General features: G+C 43.7%; 1 protein-coding gene across 15 annotated transcripts in view; it reads left to right on the top strand.

The window, feature by feature from the left end:
• The window catches only part of PPP6R3 (protein phosphatase 6 regulatory subunit 3), a gene marked incomplete at its 3' end in the record, with an annotated part of 79,386 nt that overhangs the window by 32,826 nt on the left and 19,937 nt on the right, over positions 1 to 26,623 (top strand). For 6 of the 15 annotated variants that reach the window (XM_080642667.1, XM_080642666.1, XM_080642670.1 and 3 more), the window contains 9 exons: positions 546 to 675; positions 3,322 to 3,474; positions 8,517 to 8,666; positions 9,399 to 9,463; positions 10,580 to 10,695; positions 12,220 to 12,305; positions 19,447 to 19,533; positions 24,257 to 24,354; positions 26,211 to 26,265. In XM_080642667.1, coding sequence (XP_080498793.1) covers positions 546 to 675; positions 3,322 to 3,474; positions 8,517 to 8,666; positions 9,399 to 9,463; positions 10,580 to 10,695; positions 12,220 to 12,305; positions 19,447 to 19,533; positions 24,257 to 24,354; positions 26,211 to 26,265 — 940 coding nt within the window. The remainder of the gene's footprint in view (positions 1 to 545; positions 676 to 3,321; positions 3,475 to 8,516; positions 8,667 to 9,398; positions 9,464 to 10,579; positions 10,696 to 12,219; positions 12,306 to 19,446; positions 19,534 to 24,256; positions 24,355 to 26,210; positions 26,266 to 26,623) is intronic. The other 9 variants (XM_080642673.1, XM_080642660.1, XM_080642672.1 and 6 more) reach the window with 5 other exon arrangements.

Genomic DNA, 26,623 nt, shown 5'->3' with positions numbered 1-26,623 from the left:
ACGGCATCCCTGCAGTTTTAGGCCCCTTCTTCCTCATGCCCTATCTCCCCACTTGGGCTCTGTCCTGCCCATTGGGATTTGGGAGTCTCATTGCATTCATAACTCTTCTTGTAGGAGTGGGTTATAATGAGTATAGATTGAGCTTTCGGGAGAGGGGTAATTTAAGCCTTTTAAATAGGAAACCATGTTGATTAGCCAAAAAAAACTAGAATAAATGCAGGCCTGTTACTAACATCCCAAATGGCAGGCAGTGTGGTATGCCCTGTACTTCAGGGGTGAGAGCTCCTGATTTCCATCTTTTCTGGCTAGAGAACTGCTAATAGTTAACAGGTACAAGGAGATTGGTGGTTCAAGTGAATGGGAAGAAATCACATACTATTTCCCACCTGACTCTGTGGGCCTCTGGATTTCAGGTTGTGTCTGCTGGTTCCTGTCGAATTATTACATGTTTATATAGCTATTGTGTACATATCTACATGCTAATATGGAACACTGTGATTTGTTCTGAAATTGTAGTAAGTATAATTAACTTGCTTTATTTTAAGATTTGAAGGCCATATAGAGATCTGTCCACCAGGCATGAGTCATTCAGCTTGTTTGGTCAACAAGAGTGTTTTAGAAGCCATCCGAGGAAGACTTGGATCTTTTCATGAACTCCTGCTTGAGCCACCCAAGGTAGGGCAGCTATCTTAAACATGGCTGGCCAGCTTAACAATTTGATTTAAACAATTGTTAGAAAAAATGTGAACCTTCTGAGTAATAGAACTGGCTGTGACCAGCATGCACAAAATATGTTACAAGTACACTGCCTGTTGTCTTTATTGCTTTTGAGCTAGTTTTTAATTGGCTTTTATCTATATTCTAGAGGCCCAATGCATGAAATTCGTGCACGGGTAGGGTCCCTAGGGGCTGCCAACTGTGGGCCGGGGCCTCCCTTCCCCAGCTGCTGGCCGGGGCCTGCCTTTGTTTTATGCTGCCCCCTGGTAGTCAGTGCACGTCATAGCGAGCGATCGAATTCCCGGTCGGTCAAACTCCCGAGGGGACACTTTGTATATTAGGCTTTTATATATATATATAGACTAGAGGCCCAGTGCACGAAACTCATGCACTGGGGAGGAGGGGGATGGTGTCGCTCAGCCTGGCCTGCGCCCTCTCGCAGTCCGGGAGCCCTCGGGGGGATGTCCGACTACTGCGGAGGCGGGAGAAGGCTCCTGCCACCGCCACTGCGCTCGCCAGCCATAAACCCGGCTTCTGGCTGAGCGGCGCTCCCCCTGTGGGAGCGCACTGACCACCAGGGGGCAGCTCTTGCGTTGAGCGTCTGCCCCCTGTGGTCAATGTGCGTCATAGCGACTGGTCATTCCACCTTTTGGTTGATTTGCATATTAGCCTTTTATTATATAGGATGGTGTCTAAATTAACAAATGTGTATAATTAAAATTAAAATTTTTTTACCTGCTTAGGAAACTTACTCTTTTTATAAATTCTGATTACTTATATGCCCATAAAATGAACACTTTTCTTCTCATAGCATGTTATTTTCACATTTTTGAGGTAAAGTAAATCTTCCAGGAATTGATCTTGGAAGTGGAGTTATCTTATTCAGAGTTGGAGCAGTGGAGCATCTAATGGACAGATGCTTATTTAAGAAGCTGTCAGTTGAATGTGACTTGGAGCCCAAGATTTTCCACAGGGAGTATGTGTGTGCTGATGTAAAAATGACTGTTTACTCGGGCAGGCCATGAGAGAGAGCACTGAGAACAGACAATGAAGACCTGCAAAACGAGTCCAGGGTCCCCAGTCCCCAGTGGTTTTATCGCTCCAGCCCCTGCCTGCGCAGTGGGGCACAGCTGTAGGTTAGGGTAGGAGGCTCTCTCTCTGGCATCTGGAGGGTGGAAGACTCAGTTCTGGAGAGTTCTGCCAGCACCAGCTCTTATGTGTTCCTTTTCCTTCAGCCCTATGTCACTGGATTCAGTGTCCTAGACCTTGTAGCTGGAACCTTGGTGGTATCTGCTGTGTGAGCTACTGGGGGTTTAGGTTTAGGATGTTAGTTTCTTCGTTCAAAATGAAATGTTTTCTGTTTATTTAGCCATTTTGTGGAGTGGGAACCCAGGATACTTTATGTCTATTACCAAGGAAGAGTAGTTGAGCTTCTGGATGATCTCTTCAGATGGCTGATGCTACAGTGATCAAGTGTGGTCCCGCCGCCTCCATTCTGTCTTCCCTGCATTCAGCCTGCATGGGATTCCGGCCAGAGTGCTTGGTGTTCTTTCAGGAAAAGTGCCCGTGTTGGTATTAAGTATTTAACGGTCAGTGGCATCCCTCATGCCAGACCTAGGCAGAAGAAGAGGGAGAGTAAGGAAGAGAAAGGATTTACTTAGGAGGAGAGGAGAGAACGTCACAAGTGGAAGTTGGAAGAGGAAGAAGGATGAGAGAGAAGAGGGTGCATGATGAAAGGCCCTGACCAATTAACGTAGACGACCTCCCCATCTTCTTTGCAGAGGGACATCGAGGGCAGCATCTCATGTGGAGTCTCACACTCGTATTCTTCTTGGCCCCAATCCAAAGGGAGGTATTGTCTCATTTGGAGGAGTGAGTGTGTTCAGTGTGTCCTGATTTTACTGTCTGGTGTGGTGTGTGAGTAGATCATGAAGCTTTTTAAAATATCTGATGATTAGAGCTGTTGTACATAGAGTAAAACTGTGAGCCTCCCAATCCCCTGAAGCCTCGGGGGAGCAGAAAGAGGTGAGGGTGCTGACAGGGACAGGGACACTGAATGGACGACCACGCAGCTGAACTCCTGAACTTGAGATTTCGAAAGGTTCTGTGCCTGTCTGTTGTGAGTTCACACAGTAGGAACTCCCTTTTATGGACAAGAGCAGGTTTGAGGTTGATGTTTCAAGGTTGTGGTCCAGAGGCAGCTTCTGAGTGTGCATCTTTATTGCAGATTTGGCAAGGGCAGAGGGCTGTGTTCCAAGACTACTTGTAACTTCTCTTGGTTTCTGGTCGGGTTTGACATATTGCACTGGTTTTTAGGGACCCATGTAGCTTTCTGCTTTCTTTCTGCGGCAGTTAGAATGTTTAAATGGGGCACTTCATTTCTTATAAAATGGTCTAGAGAAGCTGCTTGATTGTTTTCTCTTGGTTACTTCATTACACCCTGAAGATGTAAATTTTCCTTCAGATGTAGAATTCAGGCCAAATTGTTTACAGGGTTAAATTACCTGGTGTTTCATCGTTAGCACATACCCTGTCCCTTCCTGTTTGTTTACCTAAGTGGATTGCATTGGGAACCTTTTTAATTGGAAGCTTTTTCTTCCTCAGAAAAGTGTGATGAAGACGACATGGGGTGTGCTGGACCCTCCTGTCGGCAACACCCGGTTGAATGTGATTCGGTTGATATCCAGCCTGCTTCAAACAAACACCAGCAGTATCAATGGGGACCTTATGGAGCTGAACAGTATTGGGGTCATATTGGTAAGACTTTCCTGGACAGATGCTTCCATTTGCCCTTGTATTTTATGCCCATATAACTCAAGGTACAACCTCACAAATTTACAATGCATGTCAATGACTTTTCTCAGTTTTGCGTGTAAATGATCTTAGAAATTTTTTTTTGCCTTGAGTTAATGATCAAATTTGAATGCTTCAGATTTGTCAGTAGTTATTTATGTAAAGAAAACTGTATTAGAGACTTTCAGAGATGATGAAGACAGATTTTGCCAAGAAGTTCCGCCTGTGGTTAGTCACCCTCTTCAGGAGATTGTATGAACAGTGAATAACTGCTGGTTATAGCATTGTTTTCTATTCATTGTTAGCAAAGGGGCAAGTGTTTATCTTCTTTCCACGGAGATATATCTGTTTATCATGTCGGAGACACCATGTGGTTTTTTGATTTGAGTCCATAATTTCCCTTTGAAACAGCTGTGAGTCTGCTTGTCAGTGAAAGGGGGAAAGGAAGAGCCCAGGAATGAGCTCCTCCCCAGTTTCAAAGTTTGTGCTTAGAATCCATAGGCCCCATGTTTGCTTTGTCCTGCCCCACCATCCAGAAGGTATGAGGTTAACACTTAGCAGGTTTCACAAGGTACCATCACACTGTCCATTTGGGCAGTTTAGGGTTGTTTCACAGGAGGATGTGTGGGGTGTTTGATCACTACATGAAAGGCAGTGCACATTAGAATGTGCACTTACTTTGTGCTCATGTGATCTTGAACATCAAATACTGTGAGAGAGAGAGAGACTGTCCATGGTGGAGCCAGATTTGAATTCACACCCAGTTGCAAACCCATGCATGGTTTTCAACTATACCATGTGCTTGCTAGGGTCACTGAGATACTTTAAGTTCAGCTTTGGTTAAATGACATGTCAGTGTAGGGCATAAAGAGCAGGAACATTTTGGATAAAGGTGAAATGTGAAAGGATAATAGTTTGTTTGGTAGCATAATTGTTGCCCTGGGGGGCATAGTATTTGCCCTACTCTCTGGATAGAATGTAAAACTCGAGGAATATACCTTTCTACTTCTGTCTCTTGAGTCTTCCTGAAGTCATCAATTACTAGTTTTTAATCTTAGTAGTTTAATCTTACTATTGCTAATCTTTAGATAATAAATTTGATAAAACTCTTAAGTGGATCATCATTTCTTTTTCATTTGAGATTAGCTAACCAGACTCAATGATATCCTAAATACATATATTAAATGTGTTTTGTGCTTTTGGGGATTGTCTTTTCTTTTTGTGATATGTTACCTTTTCAGGTAATCAGGAAATCCCTTGTTTTGCTCCATTTGCTGACAGGTCTGAGTTTCAAATGCCCGAGTGGTTATTCTTGGTTAAGGTGTGAGCACCTCAAGATTGGGGTCTATGTGTTTTTCTCTGCCTTGTTGCGCCTAGCACTGTGCCTTGCACAAAAAGCCTTCAGTAAATATTTGCTAAATCAAAAGGAAATTATTATAAACTAGAGGCCCGGTGCATGAAATTCATGCACGGGGGTGGGTGTCCCTCAGCCCAGCCTGCACCCTCTCTAATCTGGGACCCCTTGGGATATCCGGCTGCCCATGGGATCGGGCCTAAACGGGCAGCTGGACATCCCTCTCACAATCCAGGACTGCTGGCTCCTAACTGCTCACCTGCTTGCCTTCCTGATTGCCCCTCACCGCTTCTGCCTGCCAGCCTGATTGATGCCTAACTGCTCCCCTGCCAGCCTGTTTGCCCCTAACTGCCTTCCCCTGCAGGCCTGGTCACCCCTAACTGCCCTCCCCTGCAGGCCTGGTTCCCCCCCAACTGCCCTTCTCTGCAGACCCAGTCACCCCCAACTTCCCTCCTTTGCCGGCTGGGTCACCCCTAACTGACCTCCCCAGCAGGCTTGATTGCCCCCAACTGCCCTCCCTTGCAGGCCTGGTCCCTCCCAACTGCCCTCCCTTGCAGGCCTGGTTCATCCCAACTGCCCTCCCCTGCTGGCCATCTTGTGGTGGCCATCTGTGTCCACATGGGGGCAGGATCTTTGACCACATTGGAACAGCCATGTTGTGTGTTGGAGTGATGGTCAATCTGCATATTACTCTTTTATTAGAAAGGATAGAGGCCTGGTGCATGGGTGGGGGCCGGCTGGTTTGCCCTGAAGTGTGTCCTGGATCAGGGTGAGGGTTCCCTTGGGGCGTGGGGCGGCCTGGCGAGGGGCCTGTGGTGGTTTGCAGGCCGGCCACGCCTCCCACCCACCCCCCCCCCCCCCGGCGACCCAAGCAGAGGCCCTGGTATCTGGGATTTATTTATCTTCTACAATTGAAACTTTGTAGCCTGGAGTGGAGCCAAGCCTTCTGCTTGGCTCCACTACGTGGCGGCAGCCATTTCTGTTGGGATTTATGTATCTTCTATAATTGAAACTTTGTAGCCTTAAGCGGAGGCCAAAGCAGGCCAGGGCTGCAGAAGCTTAGCTTCCTCCATCGCCGCGGCAACTCTAGCCTCCTGCTCTCTCCAGCTCCATGGCTGCCGCCATTTCTGTTGGGATTTATTTTATCTATCTAATAAAAGAGTAATATGCAAATTAGCCATCACTCTGCTACACCCACAAGCCACGCCCACCAGCCAATCAGTATGGAATATGCAAATAAACCCAACCAAGATGGCTGTAGCCACAGAGAGCAGGAGGGAGGCTTGGGTTTCCCTGGCAATGGAGGAAGCCAAGCTTTCCGCCTGCCCTTGCCAGCCCAGGCCTCTACAAAGTTTCAATTATAGAAGATAAAGCCCAACAGAAATGGCAGCAGCCACGGAGCTGGAGAGAGCAGGAGGCTAGGGTTGCCCACGGTGATGGAGGAAGCCAAGCTGCAGCCCTGGCCTGCTTTGGCCTCCGCTTAAGGCTACAAAGTTTCAATTATAGAAGATAAATAAAGCCCAACAGAAATGGCAGCAGCCACGGAGCTGGAGAGAGCAGGAGGCTAGGGTTGCCCTCAGTGATGGAGGAAGCCAAGCTGCAGCCCTGGCCTGCTTTGGCCTCCGCTTAAGGCTACAAAGTTTCAATTATAGAAGATAAATAAATCCCAGATACCAGGGCCTCCACTTGGGTCGCCGGGGGGCATGGCCAGCCTGCAAACCACCACAGTCCCCTTGCCCAGGCCGCCCCACGCCCCAAGGGAACCCCCACCCTGATCCGGGACACCCTTCAGTGTAAACCAGCCGGCCCCCAACCGTGCACCAGGCCTCTGTCCTATCTAATAAAAGAATAATATGCAAATGGACCATCACTCCAACACACAAGATCCTGCTCCCATGTGGACACAAGATGGCCACCACAAGATGGCCAGCAGGGGAGGGCAGTTGGGAGGAACCAGGCCTGCAAGGGAGGGCAGTTGTGGGCGATCAGGCCAGCAGGAGAGGGCAGTTGGGAGGGACCAGGCCTGCAAGGGAGAGCAGTTGGGGGCGATCAAGCCTGCTGGGGAGGGCAGTTAGGGGTGACCCAGCCGGCAGAGGAGGGAAGTTGGGGGTGACTGGGTCTGCAGGGAAGGGCAGTTGGGGGGGACCCAGGCCTGCAGGGGAGAGCAGTTGGGGGGGACCAGGCCTGCAGGGGAGGGCAGTTAGGGGTGACCAGGCCTGCAGGGGAAGGCAGTTAGGGGCAAACAGGCTGGCAGGGGAGCAGTTAGGCATCAATCAGGCTGGCAGGGGAGTGGTTAGGGCAGCCTTGGGCAAACTACGGTCCGCAGGCCGGATCCGGCTGTTCTATCCGGTTCTCTTGCTCTCCCCTCCGCTCCTTTACTTTGAATTTATATTAGTTTACACAAACACTCCATCCATGCTTTTGTTCCGGCCCTCTGGTTCAGTTTAAGAACCCATTATGGCCCTCGAGTTAAAAAGTTTGCCCACCCCTGGGTTAGGGGGTGATCAGGCTGGCAAGCAGGTGAGCAGTTGGGAGCCAGCAGTCCTGGATTGTGGCCACCACAAGATGGCCAGCAGGGAAGTGACTGAAACGGCAGAGTGACCAGAGACCAGAACGACCATGGCCCCTCACCCTAGCCAGCCCCACCCCGCCCCCAGCGAGTGCTTAGGGGCAATCAGGCAATCAGGCAGGCAGGTGAGCAGTTAGGAGCCAGTGGTCCTGGATTGTGAGAGGGATGTCCACCTGCCAGTTTAGGCCCTATCCGCAGGGATCCCTGTGGAATTGGGCCTAAATCAGCACTCAGACATTGCCTGAGGGGTTCCAGATTGTGAGAGGGTGCAGGCTGGGCTGAGGGACAACCCCTACCATGCACAAATTTTGTGCACCATGCCTCTAGTCTTCTGTAATTGAAACTTTGTAGCATTGAGTGGAGGCCTGGGCCGGCAAGGGCAGGCGGAAAGCTTGGCTTCCTCCATTGCCAGGGAAACCCAAGCCTCCCTCCTGCTCTCTGTGGCTGCAGCCATCTTGGTTGGGTTTATTTGCATATTCCCTCCTGATTGGCTGGTGGGCGTGGCTGGTGGGTGTAGCAGAGGTATGGTCAATTTGCATATTACTCTTTTATTAGATAGGATAGAGGCCCAGTGCATGAAATTCGTGCACAGGTAGGTTCCCTAACAGCTGCCGGCCAGGGCCTTCCTTTGTTTCGCGCCACCCCCTGGTGGTCAGCGCATGTCATAGTGAGAACTCTATAGAGTCGGTCGAACTCCCGAGGGGACACTTTGTATATTAGGCTTTTATATGTATTTCTTTAAAAATTATTTACTGAACTTAATGTCAGCATTAGTTGTCTTGAAAACATAAGAGGATACTCCCTTTCTCTTTGAGAAACTATTACCTTTTCTTCATCTGTTTATCGTTGGTGTCTACATGATTTCATGAAAACTCTGGCATGGTGAAAGAGTAAATATCCTGTTATTTAGCCTATAAAGTGCAGTTTCAAATAAACTTGTGTTCTTTTAGTAGTCCTGTTGGACTAAGAACACATCATTTTTATTTTATTAAATTACTATTTGGTCAGTATTTTAAAGCAGTGACTTAAATATTGAGGTAACTGAATAAAAGAAAGCATTTGTTTTTTGTTGTTTTTTTGTAGGACATGTTCTTCAAATATACATGGAATAACTTTTTACATACACAAGTGGAAATTTGTGTTGCACTGATACTTGCAAGTCCCTTTGAGAACACAGAAAATAGCACAATTACTGATCAGGAATCCACTGGTGACAATTTGTTGTTGAAACACGTAAGCTTACTTGACTTCTTTTTTTCTGCTACTCCTGGTCATAGCGTTTTTCCACTTAAGTGTGAAATGAATTGTTATAGCTCACATTTAAAAAGTATAAGTATGTTGCCCTGGCCAGTGTCTTAGTTGATTGTAGCATCGTCACATGCACTGAAGGGTTGTGGGTTCAATTCCTGGGCAGGGTACATACCTAAGTTTAGTGTTCAACCTCCAGTTGGGATGCATGTGGGAGGCAACTGATCAGTGTTTCTCTCTCACATCTGTGTTTCTTTCTCCCTCTCCTGTCCTCTAAAATCAGTAAAAACAATATCCTCAGGTGAGAATTGAAAAACAAAGTACAAGTATTACTGTGAATTCTGAGTTAAAAAATTTTCTTGATTCCATTTTAATTTTGGTCAGGCTCTGTATTTCTGGGCCCCATTTCCATGGTTAATAAAACCTGGCTTTGCTTTAGGTGAATGGCTCATTGGTAGTAGTACTTGAAATACTGTCCTTTCCCAGTAGATGCGCAGCTAAAGGTGTGGATCCTGTCTGGAATCCCTGTAGTGTTCTGAGAGCCTCGGGTACATTTATCACCACACTGCATTTGATTTAGCCAATAATTTACAGCTATATTTAGCTTGCTGGGCTACACATACCACTATTGGATTCAATTAGCATTCTATCTCACTTTAAAATTTTGACACTTTGACATTTATATAAATGTTAACTGGAATATTCCTTTTCATTCAGCTTTTTCAAAAATGTCAGTTAATAGAACGAATACTTGATGCCTGGGAAATGAACGAGAAGAAACAGTAAGTGAATTGTTTGATAGGAATTCAGTTTGATTTTCCATTTGAAGAAAATGTCCTCCCTTACGCTGGACAGAGAGCAGTGAAAGCGATTACATGGTATATGGCACTTTATAGTTACAAATGCTTCTCCCTGGACGGCCAGGGTATTTCATTGTAACAGGTATTTTTCTCATTTATTTTTTGATCCCTCTGTCTTTCTACCTCTTGAGGGGAAACCAGGGGTTGGGAGTACTACCCACCTCTGTGCTGCTTTTGAGACTTCCTAATCCTTTTTGAATGGCTGTTTTTCTGAGAATAATGTGGAGTTGAAGGAAGAGTTGTCAAGTCCAGTCCTACTCAGTGATGGTTGGACCTAGCACTCTGGTTCTGCGTACCCCATGTTCTCACTGTGCAGGAGTGTCACTTCATGGAACTAGAGGGAGGAATTGCCTATTTTCTTGTCAGGAAATTTCCATTAGCTGATTGGCAAGATTACTTGAAGTCTTAGTTGATGTGTGCCAGTAGTTTGTTACACAGATTTATTTTTTCCTAGTGGTGTTGTTTGTAATAGGCGTGTGTCTAAATGGAAAGATGGATATAGTTGGGAAGGTTAGACCCTAAATGGGGAAAGGGACAAGGGATGATTTGCCTGTGTTCCAAATGATATGTGGGCCAGACATGAGTGGATTACTTCTCTTGGCCAAGTCTTCAAATCAGCTAATATTTTAACTTGAGAAATGCTATTGGTAGATGATTATCTTTATTAAATGATTAAAATTTGATGGCCTTTAATAAAATGAAGCAGTTCCCTACGATCTGTTTAAAGTCTGAAAAATAGTTTCACAAAAAGATCAAAAAGGAAAGTCACAGAAACATGAAGCATCAATGAATGTTTGGGTTTTGTTGGTTTTTTAAAGCTAATATGTTACTGAGGATTAATGGTTGGTTGGTTAGTTGGTTGGTATATTTGAATAAACCTTGTCCCATTGAGTGCGGCTATAGTATAATCTTTGAGTAGAATTTCTGCCACCCCACCTCCCATCCTCACCCCCAAGCCTGGTAATATTCTGGCACCCCGCTTTTCTGTTTTATCCCTCCGTCCTGTCAGGAATCTGAATGTCTGTCCTTTCCTATCAGGGCCGAGGGAGGACGACGGCATGGCTACATGGGACACCTGACGAGGATAGCTAACTGCATCGTGCACAGCACTGATAAGGGCCCTAATAGCGCATTGGTGCAGCAGCTTATCAAAGGTAAGTGCTTTCTGGAGTTCTCATCACATTTTTGTGGGGTCAGAGAAAGGATTTAAGGATAAAATGGAAATACTCTGTCGACAATTTGTAATAGTTCTCTGTGGAGTTTAATAATTATCTGGACACTTGAATGAGTTTCTTGAGAATGTTCTGAACAATGTAGGTCTTTACTGGTCTTATTTCTGCAGTCTTTTAGCAGATATTTCAGGCTTGGCCGAGCTCAGCACACTAGAGTTACCCACCTTCTAAGTCAAAGTGCACTGCTCGGTGACCCGGTCCTTGAGCTATAATCACTCTTGCTTTCTCTTTCCTTTTGAAGACCAACTCTGTAGCCTGTGGATTGAGTCCTTTAAATGGGGTATTAAAACATTTCTCAGCATTTGTCCAAATCTCCATTACTAACACAAGAACTCTTTCTGTACTAACATTGAAATTTAGTCAGCCCAAGGTTACTTGGAAGAAAGTGTGTTGTGGGTGCTTTTTATACTGGCACCCAGACCCTGGCCCGGTCTGTCATCTCTAAAACGAGAGAGCTCTGTGTACCAGCAGAATCACTAGTCACTGAAAAATCTTCACCTCTGCAGCACAGAGTTCTTTCAGCGTTAATTTGATGAAAATCATTTTCCAGTCTCTTCTTCGTTTATCTTTTAAGAATGTTTACAAGAGGCTATTATCTATGGGATGTACATTCCAAGAATAGCTGTTGCCCCGTGATAGAAAAATTGGGGCTTGCCCACTTGGAATTTTGCTTCTCAAGAGGTATAAGCCAGGTCATCACAGGTTATCTTTCTGTTCTTACCAAGGAGAAGTGGCCATGTGTGTGTGTGAGATGGTTTTTTAGATTGGTCTCTTGTATGGTGGTTGCTTGCCAGTGCTGTGTGCTGGTGCATGCAGGTGTGTGCTTAAAGCAGAATTGTCAGATGACAGCGGTAGTCTAGTAAGGCCTCCAAGATTACAGCTGTGGTTTCATTTTCTCATAAAAGGCGTTAGATATCCTTTTCTTTAAAAATTCTTTAGAACATAGAATTTCACTATTGCATCTGATCCATGTGTTGGTCTATGGCACAAACATTTTGGAAACATTATTTTTGATCAATTTGAAAAGCCATACTGGGTTCCATGGAACATCCTTTGGTCAGATGTCAATCAGAGTACCTCAAGAAAATGTGCAGGAGCCGACATTTGTGGCATTGCCCAAACTTACGTGATGGTGAAGAAAGATGGCATTCCTCCACCTTAGAGACCTGTTGCCTTTCTCAGAAGAGTTTGTTTGAAACACTCACATTTTCCAGTTTGTTTTTAACCAAAAGATTTTAAAAAACATGTTATATTTACAGCTGCTAAGGGCTTTTGACATCAAGTTTAGACTTTTGGGGAGTGGGAGTTCTGGTCCTGAAAGCCCTCAGATTCCTCTGAGTTCACCTTTGGGAACTGCTTGGTGGGCCTCCTGTGTTACCTGGTGAGTTTATTTGCCTGAGTCGGTCACTATGGTAATGACACTTTTCTCCTCCTTTCCCTCTCAAGATCTTCCAGACGACCTCAGGGAGCGATGGGAGACCTTCTGCACAAGCTCTTTAGGAGAAACTAACAAGAGGAACACGGTAGATCTAGTAGGTTTTACAAGGTTAAATTTCTATGGTTTCAGGGCACTTAGCCTTTGCTCGTTTATTCAGAAAGATGTGAAAGATCTTCCATTTGTCCCGGTAATAGTGTATCAAAGATAAGTTTGTTTCTTTACTAAGAAGACAGGTCAGTATTCGCATTATATTTGCTAATTTGCCTAGTCAGCTCCTAATTCCTGCCTGGGATGACAAAGGGGCACAAGGAAGCCACCGATGCTCCTTCTCATACCAGAGGTGGTTTCTATTTCCCTAGTCCTCTGCTCCCTGAGCACCTCAGCCACACAGCTGCCTGTCACTCGGTCGGGTTTGTTGCCTTCTGCCTCAGGTAAAGGTAACCCTTGGTGGTCAGAAAACCTAAATATTCCTTTGGATGTTTCCTAATGTTACTCAGTTTAATTGACCCTTGTTTTAGATCATTCTCAGTGGTAGAAAATTTGTAGATGCCTTTGAAACCCCAGTTTAAAGCCTTAACAGATTGGTACTTTTAGCCAGGGAATAATGGCATTGATAATGTTTTTTAAAACTATATTGGACTTTGGAATGCATTTTTTTATAACATTAAATTTTAAGGTGAGTATTGCCTTTGCTTTTAAGATGTAGGAAAGTATTTCCTTTCATAAGCACATGGCAGCTAATGATTGAGGTGGTGGTCTCTTGACTCCACATGGAAGTGGGTATGTCAGGCATTGAATTTTATAATTGAAATCCAAATCCAGCAGCCACAGTCTTGAATTTCTAATAAACAGTAACTCCTCAATTATTAGACAGTCAAGTCTCTGGCAGCCTTCTCTGTTCAGAATGGAATTTAGAAACAGGAGAGAAAGGGAAAGGCTGAGGCAGCTACAGATGGTCACCAGGTCATCCCAAGTCACACCCCGAAGGGCCTGTTGCCTCCTCCGTTGTAGATTGTCTAACAGATTTGGTTATCTTTTTCCAGACTCTTGACAGATTGGTGGGCTAATGTCTTGTTAAGGTGGGCATATGTTAGGACCAGTAGGTATTAGGAGTTGGAGGAATTATGAAGTTAAGAAATAACCATAAAAAGGGAGCTGTGTAGGGCCATTTAATTAAAATAGGTCTTATGGCCCTTAGTGTCTGAGTGTATTATAGCCCAACAGAGAAACACATTCACTTTGGCTGCCGAGTCATCAAGGAAGGGTTAAGTAATTTTTCGTGAATGTAGTACCCATTGTAGATTGCCCTGCCCCCTCCATCAAATTGGTTAAAATTCTGGACAGTCAGGGTTTTATTGTAGAGTGAAATTGTTCTGTGATACTGTTAAATGAAGCCATTTCATTTTAGAGGCCCCATGTTGATTCCTTGCAGGCAAGGTGGTCTCCTTTAAGAGGATTTTTGTTTTATTTCTATTTAAAAAGGAATATTTGGGAATAATATTTAGGGATATTCTCATTTTGTTTGAGAGACTTCTTTTAAAATTATCCTTAGATTGACTTCATAGGTGGGAGTAAAAAATGTCCAGTTAAACTTGTTATAAGGAGTTTTTAAAAACACTTCTTTATCTTTGGTAATTCAAGCAGATTTCTCTTATGAGCAGTTCTGTATAAAGGACTTCATTGCCGTTCAGATAACACTCCACAACTTTGCTTGATGTTGTCAGTAATCTGATGTGTGACTGTGCAAATGTTGTTAGGTATATCCACATGCAGTCTGTGCAAACTGATGTGCAGCCTTCTGGGGTCAAACACCTCTAGACATGGCACCTTTGTTGAAGGAAAATCCCCACAGGCTCCACCTGCCACTCTAATTGGAGCTCAGGTCTCCTTTGCCTGTTACACTTTTTGCCACCATACTTGGACGGCAGTAAAATGAAGTAAGAAGCAGTGGCTTATTATAGCAAAAGTGGTCAGATTTGGAGCCCTGTTCACATTACTCACATCCCAGGTTGAGTTAGCCCCCTCTATCACTTTATTTTCTGTTGAGAATTACAGGTTGCTCTCTCAAGACCTCGTCAATTTCTTGGTCCCACATACCCAGTGCTAAAATACCACCTCCGTTTAGTCTTGAGTTCTTCCTATAGGATTTTTAGGGATACAGTTGTTCTAGGTTTTAAAAGATGCTTATACAGTAATCCTAGGCCACCAAGGAGACTTTAACTGCAGCCTCCGAACTCTTCATTTTTCCACCCAGAACATTTCAGGCTATATTCCAATGGGGTTGGGAACCATGTTCCAGGGAAGATAATGCTGTTGTGAATATTATTAGAAACATGACTTGGTAACGCAGTGGTCTTGTCCTGGCAAAGATGTCACACAAAAAGAGTGCACACACAGGTGCTGTAGTGCAAGGTCCAGGTGAAAGCATTTCCCTTCTCATTGTCTCAGGTACATTATCATCAAATCAGCCGTTAGGTGATTGATGGCTTTCTCCTTGGCTCCTCCCTAAATAGGTAGATTAGATGCACTGCCATGATTTTGTTGGTTTTAGGATGGCTCAGGTACCTACCTCTCTGGGAATCATGTCAGGTTATTCACAGAATTTGAGTCAACCTGTGACTCAAGAACCAAATGCTTGAATTGCTACATTGTTGTGTTGCTCTGGCCTGTTAGTATTTTCCCAGTCTCAGCAAGGATTTGTTCATTTACACACCAAATACTTAACTGTCCATCCTACTGGCTGTGGGCTTGAGAAGTTGCTGGTTATGTAGGATAGGCTGTACCGGCCCCAAGCTCCTGTCACTTCTAGGGCAACAATTTCCTTATCCCCCTCTGAGAGCTCTGGAGTACTTGAATCGTTTGACCCCATCAGCAGATGCATATATTGCTTATGCTTTTATGTTGGGAGTTTATTATGAATGAAATTTGGTATTTTAATTACATCCAGAGACCTTTGTGTTTTGACTAAGCCCCCAAACTGTAGATATTGGAAGGACTCAGAGTAAGTTTAGATGACGTAGGAAATGTTTTTGTGCTTGCTTTGGAAAATTGGGGTTCATTCTCAAGGGAGAGAATGAAAAGTCTTGGTGCTTCTTTCCCAGCACTGATGAGATAGTTTATGGAGGTTTTTTGTGGACAGTAATACAAATTTGCACACATGGCCCTGGTTGGTGGTTCAGTGGTTAGAGTGCCGGCCTGTGCACTGAAGTGTCTCAGGTTTGATTGCCAGTTCAGGAGCATGTACCTGGGTTGCAGGTTCGATCCCCACCCCCAGTCAGGGCGTATGCATGAGGCAACCAATGTGTCTTTCCCACATTGATGTTTCTCTCTCCCCCTCCCCTCCCTCACTTCCACCCTCTCTAAAAATCAAATGAAAAAATATTCTCGGATAAGAATTAATAAAAACAAACAAAAAAGCCCCACACAAATGTGCGCCTATGAATTGCCTGGAGATCCATCAGGTTCTGGTGGAACCTCTGAGAGTTGGTGTTTCTAACCTGCTCCAGGTCAGAGGTTAGTCAAGTCAAGTCATGCTTGTGATTTCCCTTAGCAGCCTAATCAGCAAAGATGAAAGAAAAAACTTGTTTTTTCCTGTAACAGCAGTTAGTAAAACAAATTTTTTTATAATTGATTTTTTTTATTGATTAAGGTATTACATATGTGTCCATATCCCCCAGTGCCCCCCCACTCCACTCCCATACCTGCCCTCACCCCCCTACTGTCTCTGTCCATTGGTTATGCTTATGTGCATGCATACAAGTCTTGGTTTTTTATGAAAGATAGTAACATCTCAAAAGCTCTTTTCACTGCAGCATCAAGAAGGTGCTTAGAATACATCTGGCCTGGCAAGAGTGATTGTATATACTTGTTACTTTTTAAAAAGCCATGGTTCTGTGTTCTCATTTAGTGGTTTACCAGTACTCATTAATTCAATAAATATTTGAATGGCTGCTATGTGCCAGACACAAGGACGCTGTACTAAATCAGATTGGCAAAAATCCTTGGATAAATGGATGGATAAACTCCTAGGGAGGAGTGCAATTTTAAATGAGGTGGTGTAAGAAAACTACATTGAGAAGGTAACTTTTCTAGAGCCTTGATGGCAGTGAGGGAGGAAGGGTGAGTGCAAAGGACTGAGATTGGGGTGTTTCCCGTGTGTGCAGAGGCTGCCACAGTGTCCTCGATCGAGCAAGGGAGGGAGAGAATGGGACGTGAGGTCTGAGAGGTCACATCTTGTGCAGTTTCTTGTCCACAGCAAGCCCCTCAGGTTGCGATGTTAGTATGATGAAGAGCCATTAGCTTATAGAGCCATCACTATATATAACAAGTGATGTATATTTTAAAAGATTATTATGGCTGCTCGATTGAGACTAGACTATATTGAGCATGCAGGGAGACCAGTTAGCTGCATGACACAGCATTATCCGGATGAGAAGTAATTGGGACTCAAACTAGGAAGGTAATAAAGATTTGATGATTGACTGGGTGGTGGGCACACAATGCAATATATACAGACCATGTATCATAGAAATCTACACTTGAAACCTATATAATCTTATTAACCAATGTCACCCCCAGTAAATTTAATTTAAAAAGACTTAATGAGAGGTGATGGGATTCTAGGTTTTTACATATATATATTGATTGATTTTTAGAAAGAGAGGAAGTAGGGGAGAGAGAGAGAAACAGCAGTGGGTTGCCTCCTGTACGTGCCCTGACCGAGAATTGAACCTGCCACCTTTTGGTGCACTGGACAACACTCCAAAGCAGCTGAGCAAGGCTAGGTTATATTTTGACAGCAGAGTGGATAGATGTGTGTGGGACAGAAAAAACAAGATGACTTGAAATTTTAGCTGAAGGAGAAGAATGAAGGTGGCATTTACTGAAATGGAATGCCTCAAAAGGCTGTGTTTAGAAGTTTAGATCAGGGACTTGTAGTGGATACATCTGTATAATGAACTACTGGTATTCTAATTAGCAAGTTTTCCCCTGTGGGTAAATTAAATTGTCTTTTTACCTCAAAGTATTCAATCAGAATCCCCACATCTTTTTTTAAAAAAATATACTTTTATTGATTTCAGAGAGGAAGGGAGCAGGAGAGAGAGAGAAACATCAATGATGAGAATCATTGATTGGCTTCCTCCTGCATGCCTCCTACTGGGGATCGAGCCACAACCAGGCATATGCCCTTGACCGGAATCGAACCCAGGACCCTTTAGTCTGCAGGCCAATGCTTTATCCACTGAGCTAAACCATCTAGGGCAGAATCCCCACATCTTTCAATAACATACTTACAAAGGTGTATGTACATGCATTTTGTTATTATTAATAATAACTTTCTAAAACAGTTTCTTTTTGGAGAAAAATACTTTTTTAGATCCCTCCCAGAATTGCTTTGATGTCTGGCACACATTAGTTGCTCAACAAAAGCTAGTTTCTTTCTCATTAATGAGCTAAATATCTTACATTGTAGCAAAAAGTGAAAGTCTGCATGAGCATATGTTGTATCCTTTTTAAACTTAGACAGGAGTAGCCACTTCTTTTTTGGTTCTCTCTTGTTAAGTTCACCTTGCTTGCTCTGTGAATTGCCTTTAATTCTGCACCCCACCATGGTGTGAAAGACACAGTGGCGTAATATGACTCTGGCACTAGCCTGCCAGCCAAGTAGCCCAAAGCTCCTCTAAATCTATTGCAGTGGAACTACTTGACCCTCTCTTGATAGCAGTGGCCCCAGGAAAAGCCAGCTGCCAAGATCAAGCAGTATCTGCATTCTGACTGGGCACTCCTGGCTTATCCCATCCTCCCCACATCTTTCCCCATTAACTTGCTACAGTAAGCTGGTTTCCTTTATTGATCACAAATTCTGCCTCTGATTTCATCAGACCAGATTCAAAATTAGGGTGTGAGTGCGTTCTCTAGACCAGGGGTCCTCAAAGTTTTTAAACAGGGGGCCAGTTCACTGTCCCTCAGACAGTTGGAGGGCCGGACTATAGTTTAAAAAAAAAACTATGAACAAATTCCTATGCGCACTGCGGGCCCGGGACGAGTCGGCTGCTAAGCAGGACAGGCAGCGGCACCCAGCGGGCCGGATAAATGTCCTCGGCGGGCCGCATGTGGCCTGCGGGCCGTAGTTTGAGGATGCCTGCTCTAGACCTTAGGGGGCGTAGAAAGGGAATGAACTGAAAATGCTGGGTTATTCACTTGGGCTTAGTATCTTTACCACAGATGATCAGCCATAGAGAGAGATTAATTTTCAGGCTGTAATTCAGTCAGAATTTCACAAGCCCTACTACATACAGATCTATTTAGATTCTACTTTGGGCTTAAACCAGTGTTGGAACCTCATAAATCAGATTGGCAGGTTCTGTAACTCCTCGGTATTCGGCACAGCTTCAAGGGCTGGTAGGTAATGGCCTCTGTGTCCTCCCCTGATGACAGTGGTCTCTGCGCAACACACTTGTACAGAAAGTTTAGTAAGAGTAACTCAGAAAATGTGTAAGTGACCCTCAGAAGTTTTGTGCTGGTTTTTAGGATGTACAGATTATTTATGTTTGTTACTTCCTATACAGCAGTTATTGCTATTAGTACTATTAGTCCTTTGTATTTCTTCATTCCTAATTGTTAATACATTTCCCCCTAATATTATGTGGCATTTGTAAATTAATAAAAATCACCATGAATTGGTGAGCGGAGTTCATGTTTGCGTTTTTGCTTAATTGGTTATAAGTTCTAAGCGCAGGGGCGGTACTTTTTAAGGGGTGGAAAATTTGGGGTTTTTTTTACAAGCAGAGGACTATTAATTCAAGTGCTTGGAGTGGGCAGGAAATGCAAGAATTTAAAGTGTAATCTTTTAGTGGCTGAATAGTAATTCCTGGGAATTGCAGTTTTAGCTCTCAGGCTTGGCACATATGAATTATTTTTATATTTCATCTGAGCCATTCCTTCTGCCTTCCCTTTGTAAACATTTTATAGGAGATAAAATCATTGAGGGGAGTAACTCATCTCTTACTATTTTCTGGTGATGCTAGCATGAGTGAAGTCACCACAAGTGGGCGGCAGAGGGCAGGAAGCCAACCATCTGGTTGAGTGAAGTGCACCCATGAATATCGGGTGGGTTTTACAACTTAACTGTTACTTAGTCTTGTTCTTGTTGTTGTAATTTTCCATAAAAATGATGATGCAAATGTCCAAAGCTTTTCTCTGTTAAATAGTCTTTTACATTTTTATGCATATAGGTTACAACCTGCCATATTCATTCATCCAGTGATGATGAAATTGACTTTAAAGAAACGGGTTTCTCACAGGATTCTTCTTTGCAGCAAGTGAGTCATGCCTAAAGCTTTGCTTTTGTTTTTATTTTAAATGCTTAGTCCAGTTGCCATTTATGAATCAGTTTTGGAGACAGATTATGTCTTAGGATGTAATTTAGGGTTTCTTATTGCTTAGCAAAAGCATTTAAATAGGAAGTGTTGGATATGTGAGAGGAAGGTTTGTGTTGATGATATTTCCAGGAAATGTTTCATGCTTGGTAACAATGACGATTTGGGTAAGTTTTCAAGAGATTTGAATGAACGGAATAGTTTAGTAAGCGTCTCAGACATGCTCGCTATGTAGACCTTTAAATAGTTCACTTGTTGCTTAAGGATTCCTGTAGTAGAGAACTCAGGATAAAAATAATAGGAATAAGACCTTTTTAATGTCACAAATATCCCTGAACCAAATAGCTTATATGTTTCTAATATCTTTAATGTCTGTTATAGTGACTTCTAAATTAAATTCTAGTTGAAGCAATTTATTGCCACCCTCCCTTCCTGCCCCCAAACTTATCTCCACTTATCAGCTGCTTATAATTGTTGTGAGGGAGAAAACAGGTTGTAAAAATAAGTGTACAGATTTATCATCCATTGGTGGTTCTTGGAAAGGGGACAAATTATTTCACCTGGGTATCAAGTTTGGGAGCTAAAAATAGAAGCCCTTTTAAACGTCATCAGCTCTTCATATGGAGAAGTTGACCAGATTTTCACATATCAGTTCCTTTGGTGTGACAACAGAATTAACGTGTTCACCTTCCCACCTGGCACTGAGTGTTGCTTAGCTTCTTTTTCCTCAACCTGTAAGCCTCATTTTTTACCGGGGCCAGGATGAAGCATCTAATGGTTGTACTGGCCCTGTCTTTGGCATCCAAGTAGGCTGTCACGACACTTCCAGTGTAGGTTGAGCTAAGCATTTGCTTGGTTTTGATAATAAGGCAGTTTAACATTCACATTTTCAAGATAGGTCTGAAATGGCATTTCCACAGTTGGCTGGCCTCTCTTTTGATTTTCTTCTTTTTTAATACGTTTTTATTGATTGTTAGAGAGGAAGGGAAAGGGGGAGAGGGAGAGAGAAACATCATCAATTGGTGCCTTCTAAACATACCCCGACCAGGGACCGAACCGGCAACCTGGGCGTATACCCTGACCAGGTAATGAACCAGAGACCTTTCCATGCATAGGATGATGCCCAACCGAACGAACTACATTAACCAGGGCTCTCTTTTGATTCTTGACATTGCTCTTGAATTGGAAGCCAGCCTCCCAAGGTTAGGAACAGGGAGCAGCCATCCTATAGGGGGTGCTGTTGAGCGGCAGGGCCTTCCTGTGGATGGCAGCAGCCCCTCACTGCCACTGTTCTACATTGGCTTGCGGGTCAGCAGCACTTGACACCCAGGGTGCCCTCCTGGCTTGCTGTGAGCCCTCATGCCTGCAAGCAATCCTTTCTTGACCCAAGTTCTCTGATGCTACCCCAGGAAGCACTTTGACGAAAGCCCTCTCCTCCACTGGAGCACCAGTAGAGTACTGAAATTGTCCACTTAACCTAGTGTGAACCCCATGCTACACATTGCTCCACCCCACAGTGAAGCATGATGGTGAAGAATGTAAATTGCCACGGTGATTTTGTACCTGTTGAAATAACTTGAAGACGAAGAGTCCCCTAAACTTCTATTGACACATAAGCTAATAAACTTGGAGCTTCGGGCCACTGATTTAATCAAGGAGTGGTTGGGTGCAGGTGTCTGGAAATGGATCCCTTATTTCTCAGGAAACCTGGTTTTAGGGTTATAATTGTTCTGGGATAAATTCCTGACTTTTTTGTGGTTTGACAGACCGTTGATGTGCACATGAAGTAACTCAGTCACAAAACTGCCTGAGAAACAGCTCTCACCAGGCTTATTCCTGTGGATTTTGTCCACTTTGTGTAATCCTCTAAAAGTAGGAAAGTAACTGTTCTTTCCTGACTGACAGGCATTCAGTAAACTTGTTTTGCATGATTAAAACCAATCATGGGTCATTTTAAAAATAAGGGGGGGAAAAGCATTTTTTCTTTTTCATTTGAGAATATGAGTCTAGGTTACTTTAGTCCAGAGCTTTTTTTCATATGAATGGGAACTTCAAGTTCTTATTCACATTTGAAGTTAGGTCTCATGTTGGTCAAGTCCCGAGGGTAGAGAGCTTAGGGAAGTCATTAGACAACGTTTCCATCCGTGGGGCCACGTTTGGCTCGGGGCATTGTTTTGCCTCCCGCCCCTGTGGTTTCCTCACCTCCGGTGTTTGACTTTTTCTCCTTGTAATTCTGCCTAACAGATGTGGAGGGTGAGAAGGTCTCCTAGCCTCCTCCTGCTCCTCATTGCAGACAGGTTTGTCAAGAGGCAGGCAGGTCAGACAAAGTGGCCTGGGTGTCTGTTTCCCAGGTGGCACCACCAAAGAGATTGGCTTAATGAAGCAGTGGGCTCACTTCTCAGTGACTTGTACATCCCTGACTGGCCAGGATGTTAGTTCTGGGAAGTATGGTTCTTTTGGTTTTTTTTTTAAATAATGAAAAGATTTTAATAGCTACACAGCCATGTGGTGCTTTCCAGATTTGGATTCCTCAGAGTTCAAAGCACTTTTTATGTAGCTTTATATAGAATACAGTAACATCTTCACTTACATGGGTTTAGTAAGCCTTGATGCTTTCTTTATTAGTGAAAATCAGGTTTGAAACCTCAAGTTCTTTGCTAGTTTACATCTATATAGAAGCTATAATAAACTTAGCATTAATGAGGACTAACAATACAGTTTAACAGCCATTTATGCAGCATTTACATTGTGTTAGGTATAAGTAACCTACAGGTGAATTAAAGTGTGCAGGAGGCAGGAGAATGTGCGTGTTTTATATGCAAATACTCTACACAGTTATATAAGGGACGTTGAACATCCTCGGATTTTGGTATCCGAGGAGGTCCGAGGACCAATATATGGATACTGAGGGACGATTGTATGTACATAAATGTAGGCATTGACATACGTACGCATTTATAATACATTTAGAATTTGCATTCTGTTTATGAAGCAGCTAAAATATCAGGAAGCATTTAAAGGAATGCTTTTGGTAATATTTCTTCCCTTTTACACCCAAAAGACTTACAATAGGATCTCTAGAAGTAAAAGAAAAATAAAAAATAATTGAGGAAGACCTTTTCCCTGTGAGACCACATTTCCGATAAACTCAGAGAGACGACTCATTCTCTAGCACGTCTTTGAAGTTACCAAGCGTTACTTTAACTTGTGAAAGACGGCTGGTTTCTTCCTTTTTGATTTTTAATGAATCGCAATGCTACACATCATATTTTCCAATAACATATTCAAGACTCGGTCCCAGATTCCCACAACCCAGCCGTGGTGTGCCTTACTAACAGCTGCCTGCAAGGCTGGCCCTGTGCCCCATGTGCTCATATAGTGTCATGTCTGGGCAAGAAGGGACCGCCTGAAAGTGTGAGAATGAACAGAGATGGCAGTGGGTATCTGGAGTTAGAGCAAAAGGTGAGGTTTCAGGTTTCAGTAAAGTAGATAAAGTTTTTTTCAGACCTAAGGAAAAGAGGCCTTCCAAAGCCAAATATAAGGTTTATTTTTTAATTACCCATAACTTGGATTATTCATGCCATAATTCCCTGCCACCAGAATGAATGATCAGGAAGGAAGGACAGGGCATGTCTGCAGCAATTTGCAGGATGGAATCCACAATCTCTCCTCAGACTCGGCTACAGCCTCCCTCCCAGCAAGTGCCTCAGGAGTGATGCCTTTAGTTCAGCCACCACCTGCTGCTCATGTCCCTTGTGTGGGACTCACCTGCAGGAAAGAGTGATCTTATCTGTCCTCGGGCATCACACACATTGTTTTTCGTTTCCATATTTATTGTTGGGGTAGATTGAGGAGTGGTACTTGCTTATATTTATAAATGCTTTACTCATGATCCATAGCATAGAATATACTCCGTTTCACTTGCCCTGGGCCTGCTTGTTCTTTTAAATTAGAACATCAACATTTTTATGGAGTTCATTTTAACATTCCCCCATTTCTCACCTAAGAAAACCCAAGTGAGCTGGGCTCTCTAGAAGTGGTGTAGGAAACAGTGTTGTAGACTTTTCAGAGTGGTTTTGGATTAGTATTAGAACTTTCTGTCCTCTCTCTAAGGTAGGTAGGATAGAAGTTAATTTTATACTCGTCCCAACTTCTAAAACGTGAATCTTTTTCTTCTTTAAATGAACATTGTGTTTGTAGGGTCGTGGATGTTCTCTAATGCTAGGTGGTTGTAATGGAATGGGGCAGGGGATGCAGGGAGGGAAGGTGGGTGGTCACCACTTGTTGGATCTTAATGAGAAGGTTGGTGGTGTCCAGAGGTAGTCAGTACACCTTATAATTTCAGATTGTCACATGTCACTTGAATCATCTCTTTGAACTAGACAACCCAATCCTCTCTCAAGATAATTTGCAGTAGAGGACAGAGTGGTCCCTTAACATTTATTACAGCGACATGTGCATTGGAATGACTTGTGGACCAAATTCCAAACATTTCCTTTTGGGTAAATTATGTCTGAAATTATTTGAAATTTTTCTTAGAAAACACACCAACTTTTAAAGCCTTACGGCTAGATGAATAAGGTGGTTTCTGAAGCACAGTGGGCAAGTAGTCTGTAGAATGTCATTAGAATCATTATATCACTGTCACTGGTCCTGGGGTTGCCAGGCCTTTTCTGATTATCAGATGCAACAAATGACGTCCAATTTTATTGACCAGTTTGGCTTCAACGATGAGAAGTTTGCAGATCAAGATGACATTGGCAAGTGAGTATATTTTCTGCTTCCATAATTGTTTCGTATGCTCCTGCTCTTTGTGAGACATTTTGTGATTTTCCTGGATTCTTGGAACTTGTCTGCATCCATGAGTCAGGAGGAACTTAACCTTCCAGGTTAGTTCTAATCTGTCCGGACTTGCAGCACCCAAATGACAGGGAGGAATTAGATTGGTCTCCCACTAAGAGGGATTGCCTTTGGGCTTGACCTGTTTCACAGAGGTTTATTTTTACTAAAAACTTAATTCATTCTTCTGCTATTTAGTGATTAGTGTTCGGTGGCAGAACTAAAGCAGGAAATCTCTGGGTTACTTCCCAGGTTTGAGCAACGCCCTCCCTTACAGCACACAGTGAGGGTGCATATTATGGCAGGAGCAGCTCTACCCGTGTTCCCTTGTCTAAGGTATTCACCATAAGGCAGAGTTGGGTTGTTTGCAAGAGCCAGGCAGCCAGACCACTCATTCTGCCGTCAGGGGAAGAGGAGCGCAGCAGGTGGCATTGCTGGTGCTGTGGAAAACTAACAGGTGGAAGCTGTGTGGGCGGTCCTCGGAAAGGGAAACAGACGGTCTAGCATCTTCCCTGGGGGAATAAAGTGTTTCAGAGACGGGTAACATGGCTCACTGAAAACAAAGTGTTGAATATTGGATGGCTGCTCTCAAAGGAGACTTCCTGGCGACGCTCAGGAATACCAGATTGTTGTGGTTCCTCGCAATAGTTTGTTGAACTACGGCCAGTGGAGGCTATTGTCTATCACAGCTACAGTTAAGGCATGGGAGAAACTAAAAGACATTCCAACACACTGCAGCTGCCATTTAATAGGCCACGTTGGCACCCTGCCTGCGCTTCAGGCTCCACCGTCAGCCGCAGGAGTGGAAAGCTGTCAGTAGCCCTGAGAAATCCAAAGGGAACATTCATGTCTGAACCCCAGGGGCGCATACACTGGAACCTGTAGGCTCCCCACACAGCATCTCGGCACATGCCTGTCTGCACTCACTAAATGCTACTTGTTAGGATTCCATAGTCTCTTTAAAATTTTTATTGGGGGACTTAAAATAAAATAATGGTTGATTAGAATAGATCTTTTAAGATGATAAGATAGCCCCACCTATTAAATTACGTTACCAGGCTCTGAATTTTTTTACTCCTTACTTTTTTCCTAATGATGCCATATTCAAGGCTAAGATTTCAGGGATATCTGCGTATTTTATGTATGACTTTGGCTATACCTGCAGAAGCTCAGGCTCCACTGTCAGCCGCAGGAGTGGAGCTTTTTATGTTTTGACTTGTTTCTTTGTGAGTAACCTTTTTCCTGGTTATGGAGCCATAGTTGTCCATGGATTTTAAAAATCTTTTATAGGATGTCTTTGAGGGTCTGTTTATTGTTTCTCAAAAGGCTTCTATTTCAGCCTTCCCATTTAAAGAAAAATATTCTCTTTTTTAAAAATACATATTTTTGTTGATTTTTAGAGAGAGCGGAAGGGAGAGGGATAGAAAGATAGAAACATCGATGAGAGGAAGTCATCGATTGGCTGCCTCCTGCACGGCCCCCACTGGGGATTGAGCCCGCAATCTGGACATGTGCCCTGACCGGGAATTGAACTGGCAACCTCTTGGTTCCTGGGTCACCACTCAACTGCTGAGCCACACCAGCAGGCCAGCCTTCCCATTTTATATAAATTTCTTAATTCCAAAGGAGGGGGTATCATTTAATGCAAGAAGGGTATGTGTTCTTTTAATGTATACAGATTTTAATGATAGTGTAAATATTTTAAATTTGGGAAATTTCATGAATACTGTTTCTGTGAGTCTAGGTAATTAACTATTTCTACACTTATATTTTGTTTATAGTGTTTCTTTTGATCGGGTATCAGACATCAACTTCACCCTCAATACAAATGAAAGTGTAAGTATTAACTTACAAGTGGGAACTGGGTGAGTCAGGCTGCATATGGGTGCTGTGTACACCAGGGTCACTGGGCCAGCAAGCTTCATCTTAAATTGGTGCTTTTTCACCCACTCACATGGCCTGCCTGGCCCTGTGGCTAAGGTGCAACAGGGCTAATAAAGCCAGGGTCATTTGTGATTGCAGTGTAGACATTTAGCTTCAAAGAATGCAGTTTGATGCTAACCTGCTGCCTTTTTCTGCTGTATGTCAGCAGAACTTGGGCCAGATCAGCACCAGCCTCTTATCCCCAAGCAGTTCTGAAACACCAAGTCACCCACATCAGCAACTGATCTAGTGGATTAGTGTCGCTTGAATG

This window comes from Plecotus auritus (genome assembly GCF_963455305.1).
Source record: "Plecotus auritus genome assembly, chromosome: 9".
NCBI lineage: Eukaryota > Metazoa > Chordata > Mammalia > Chiroptera > Vespertilionidae > Plecotus > Plecotus auritus.
The sequence above is the reverse complement of the archived record's forward strand: the minus strand, read 5'-3'. Positions and strand labels throughout refer to the sequence as shown.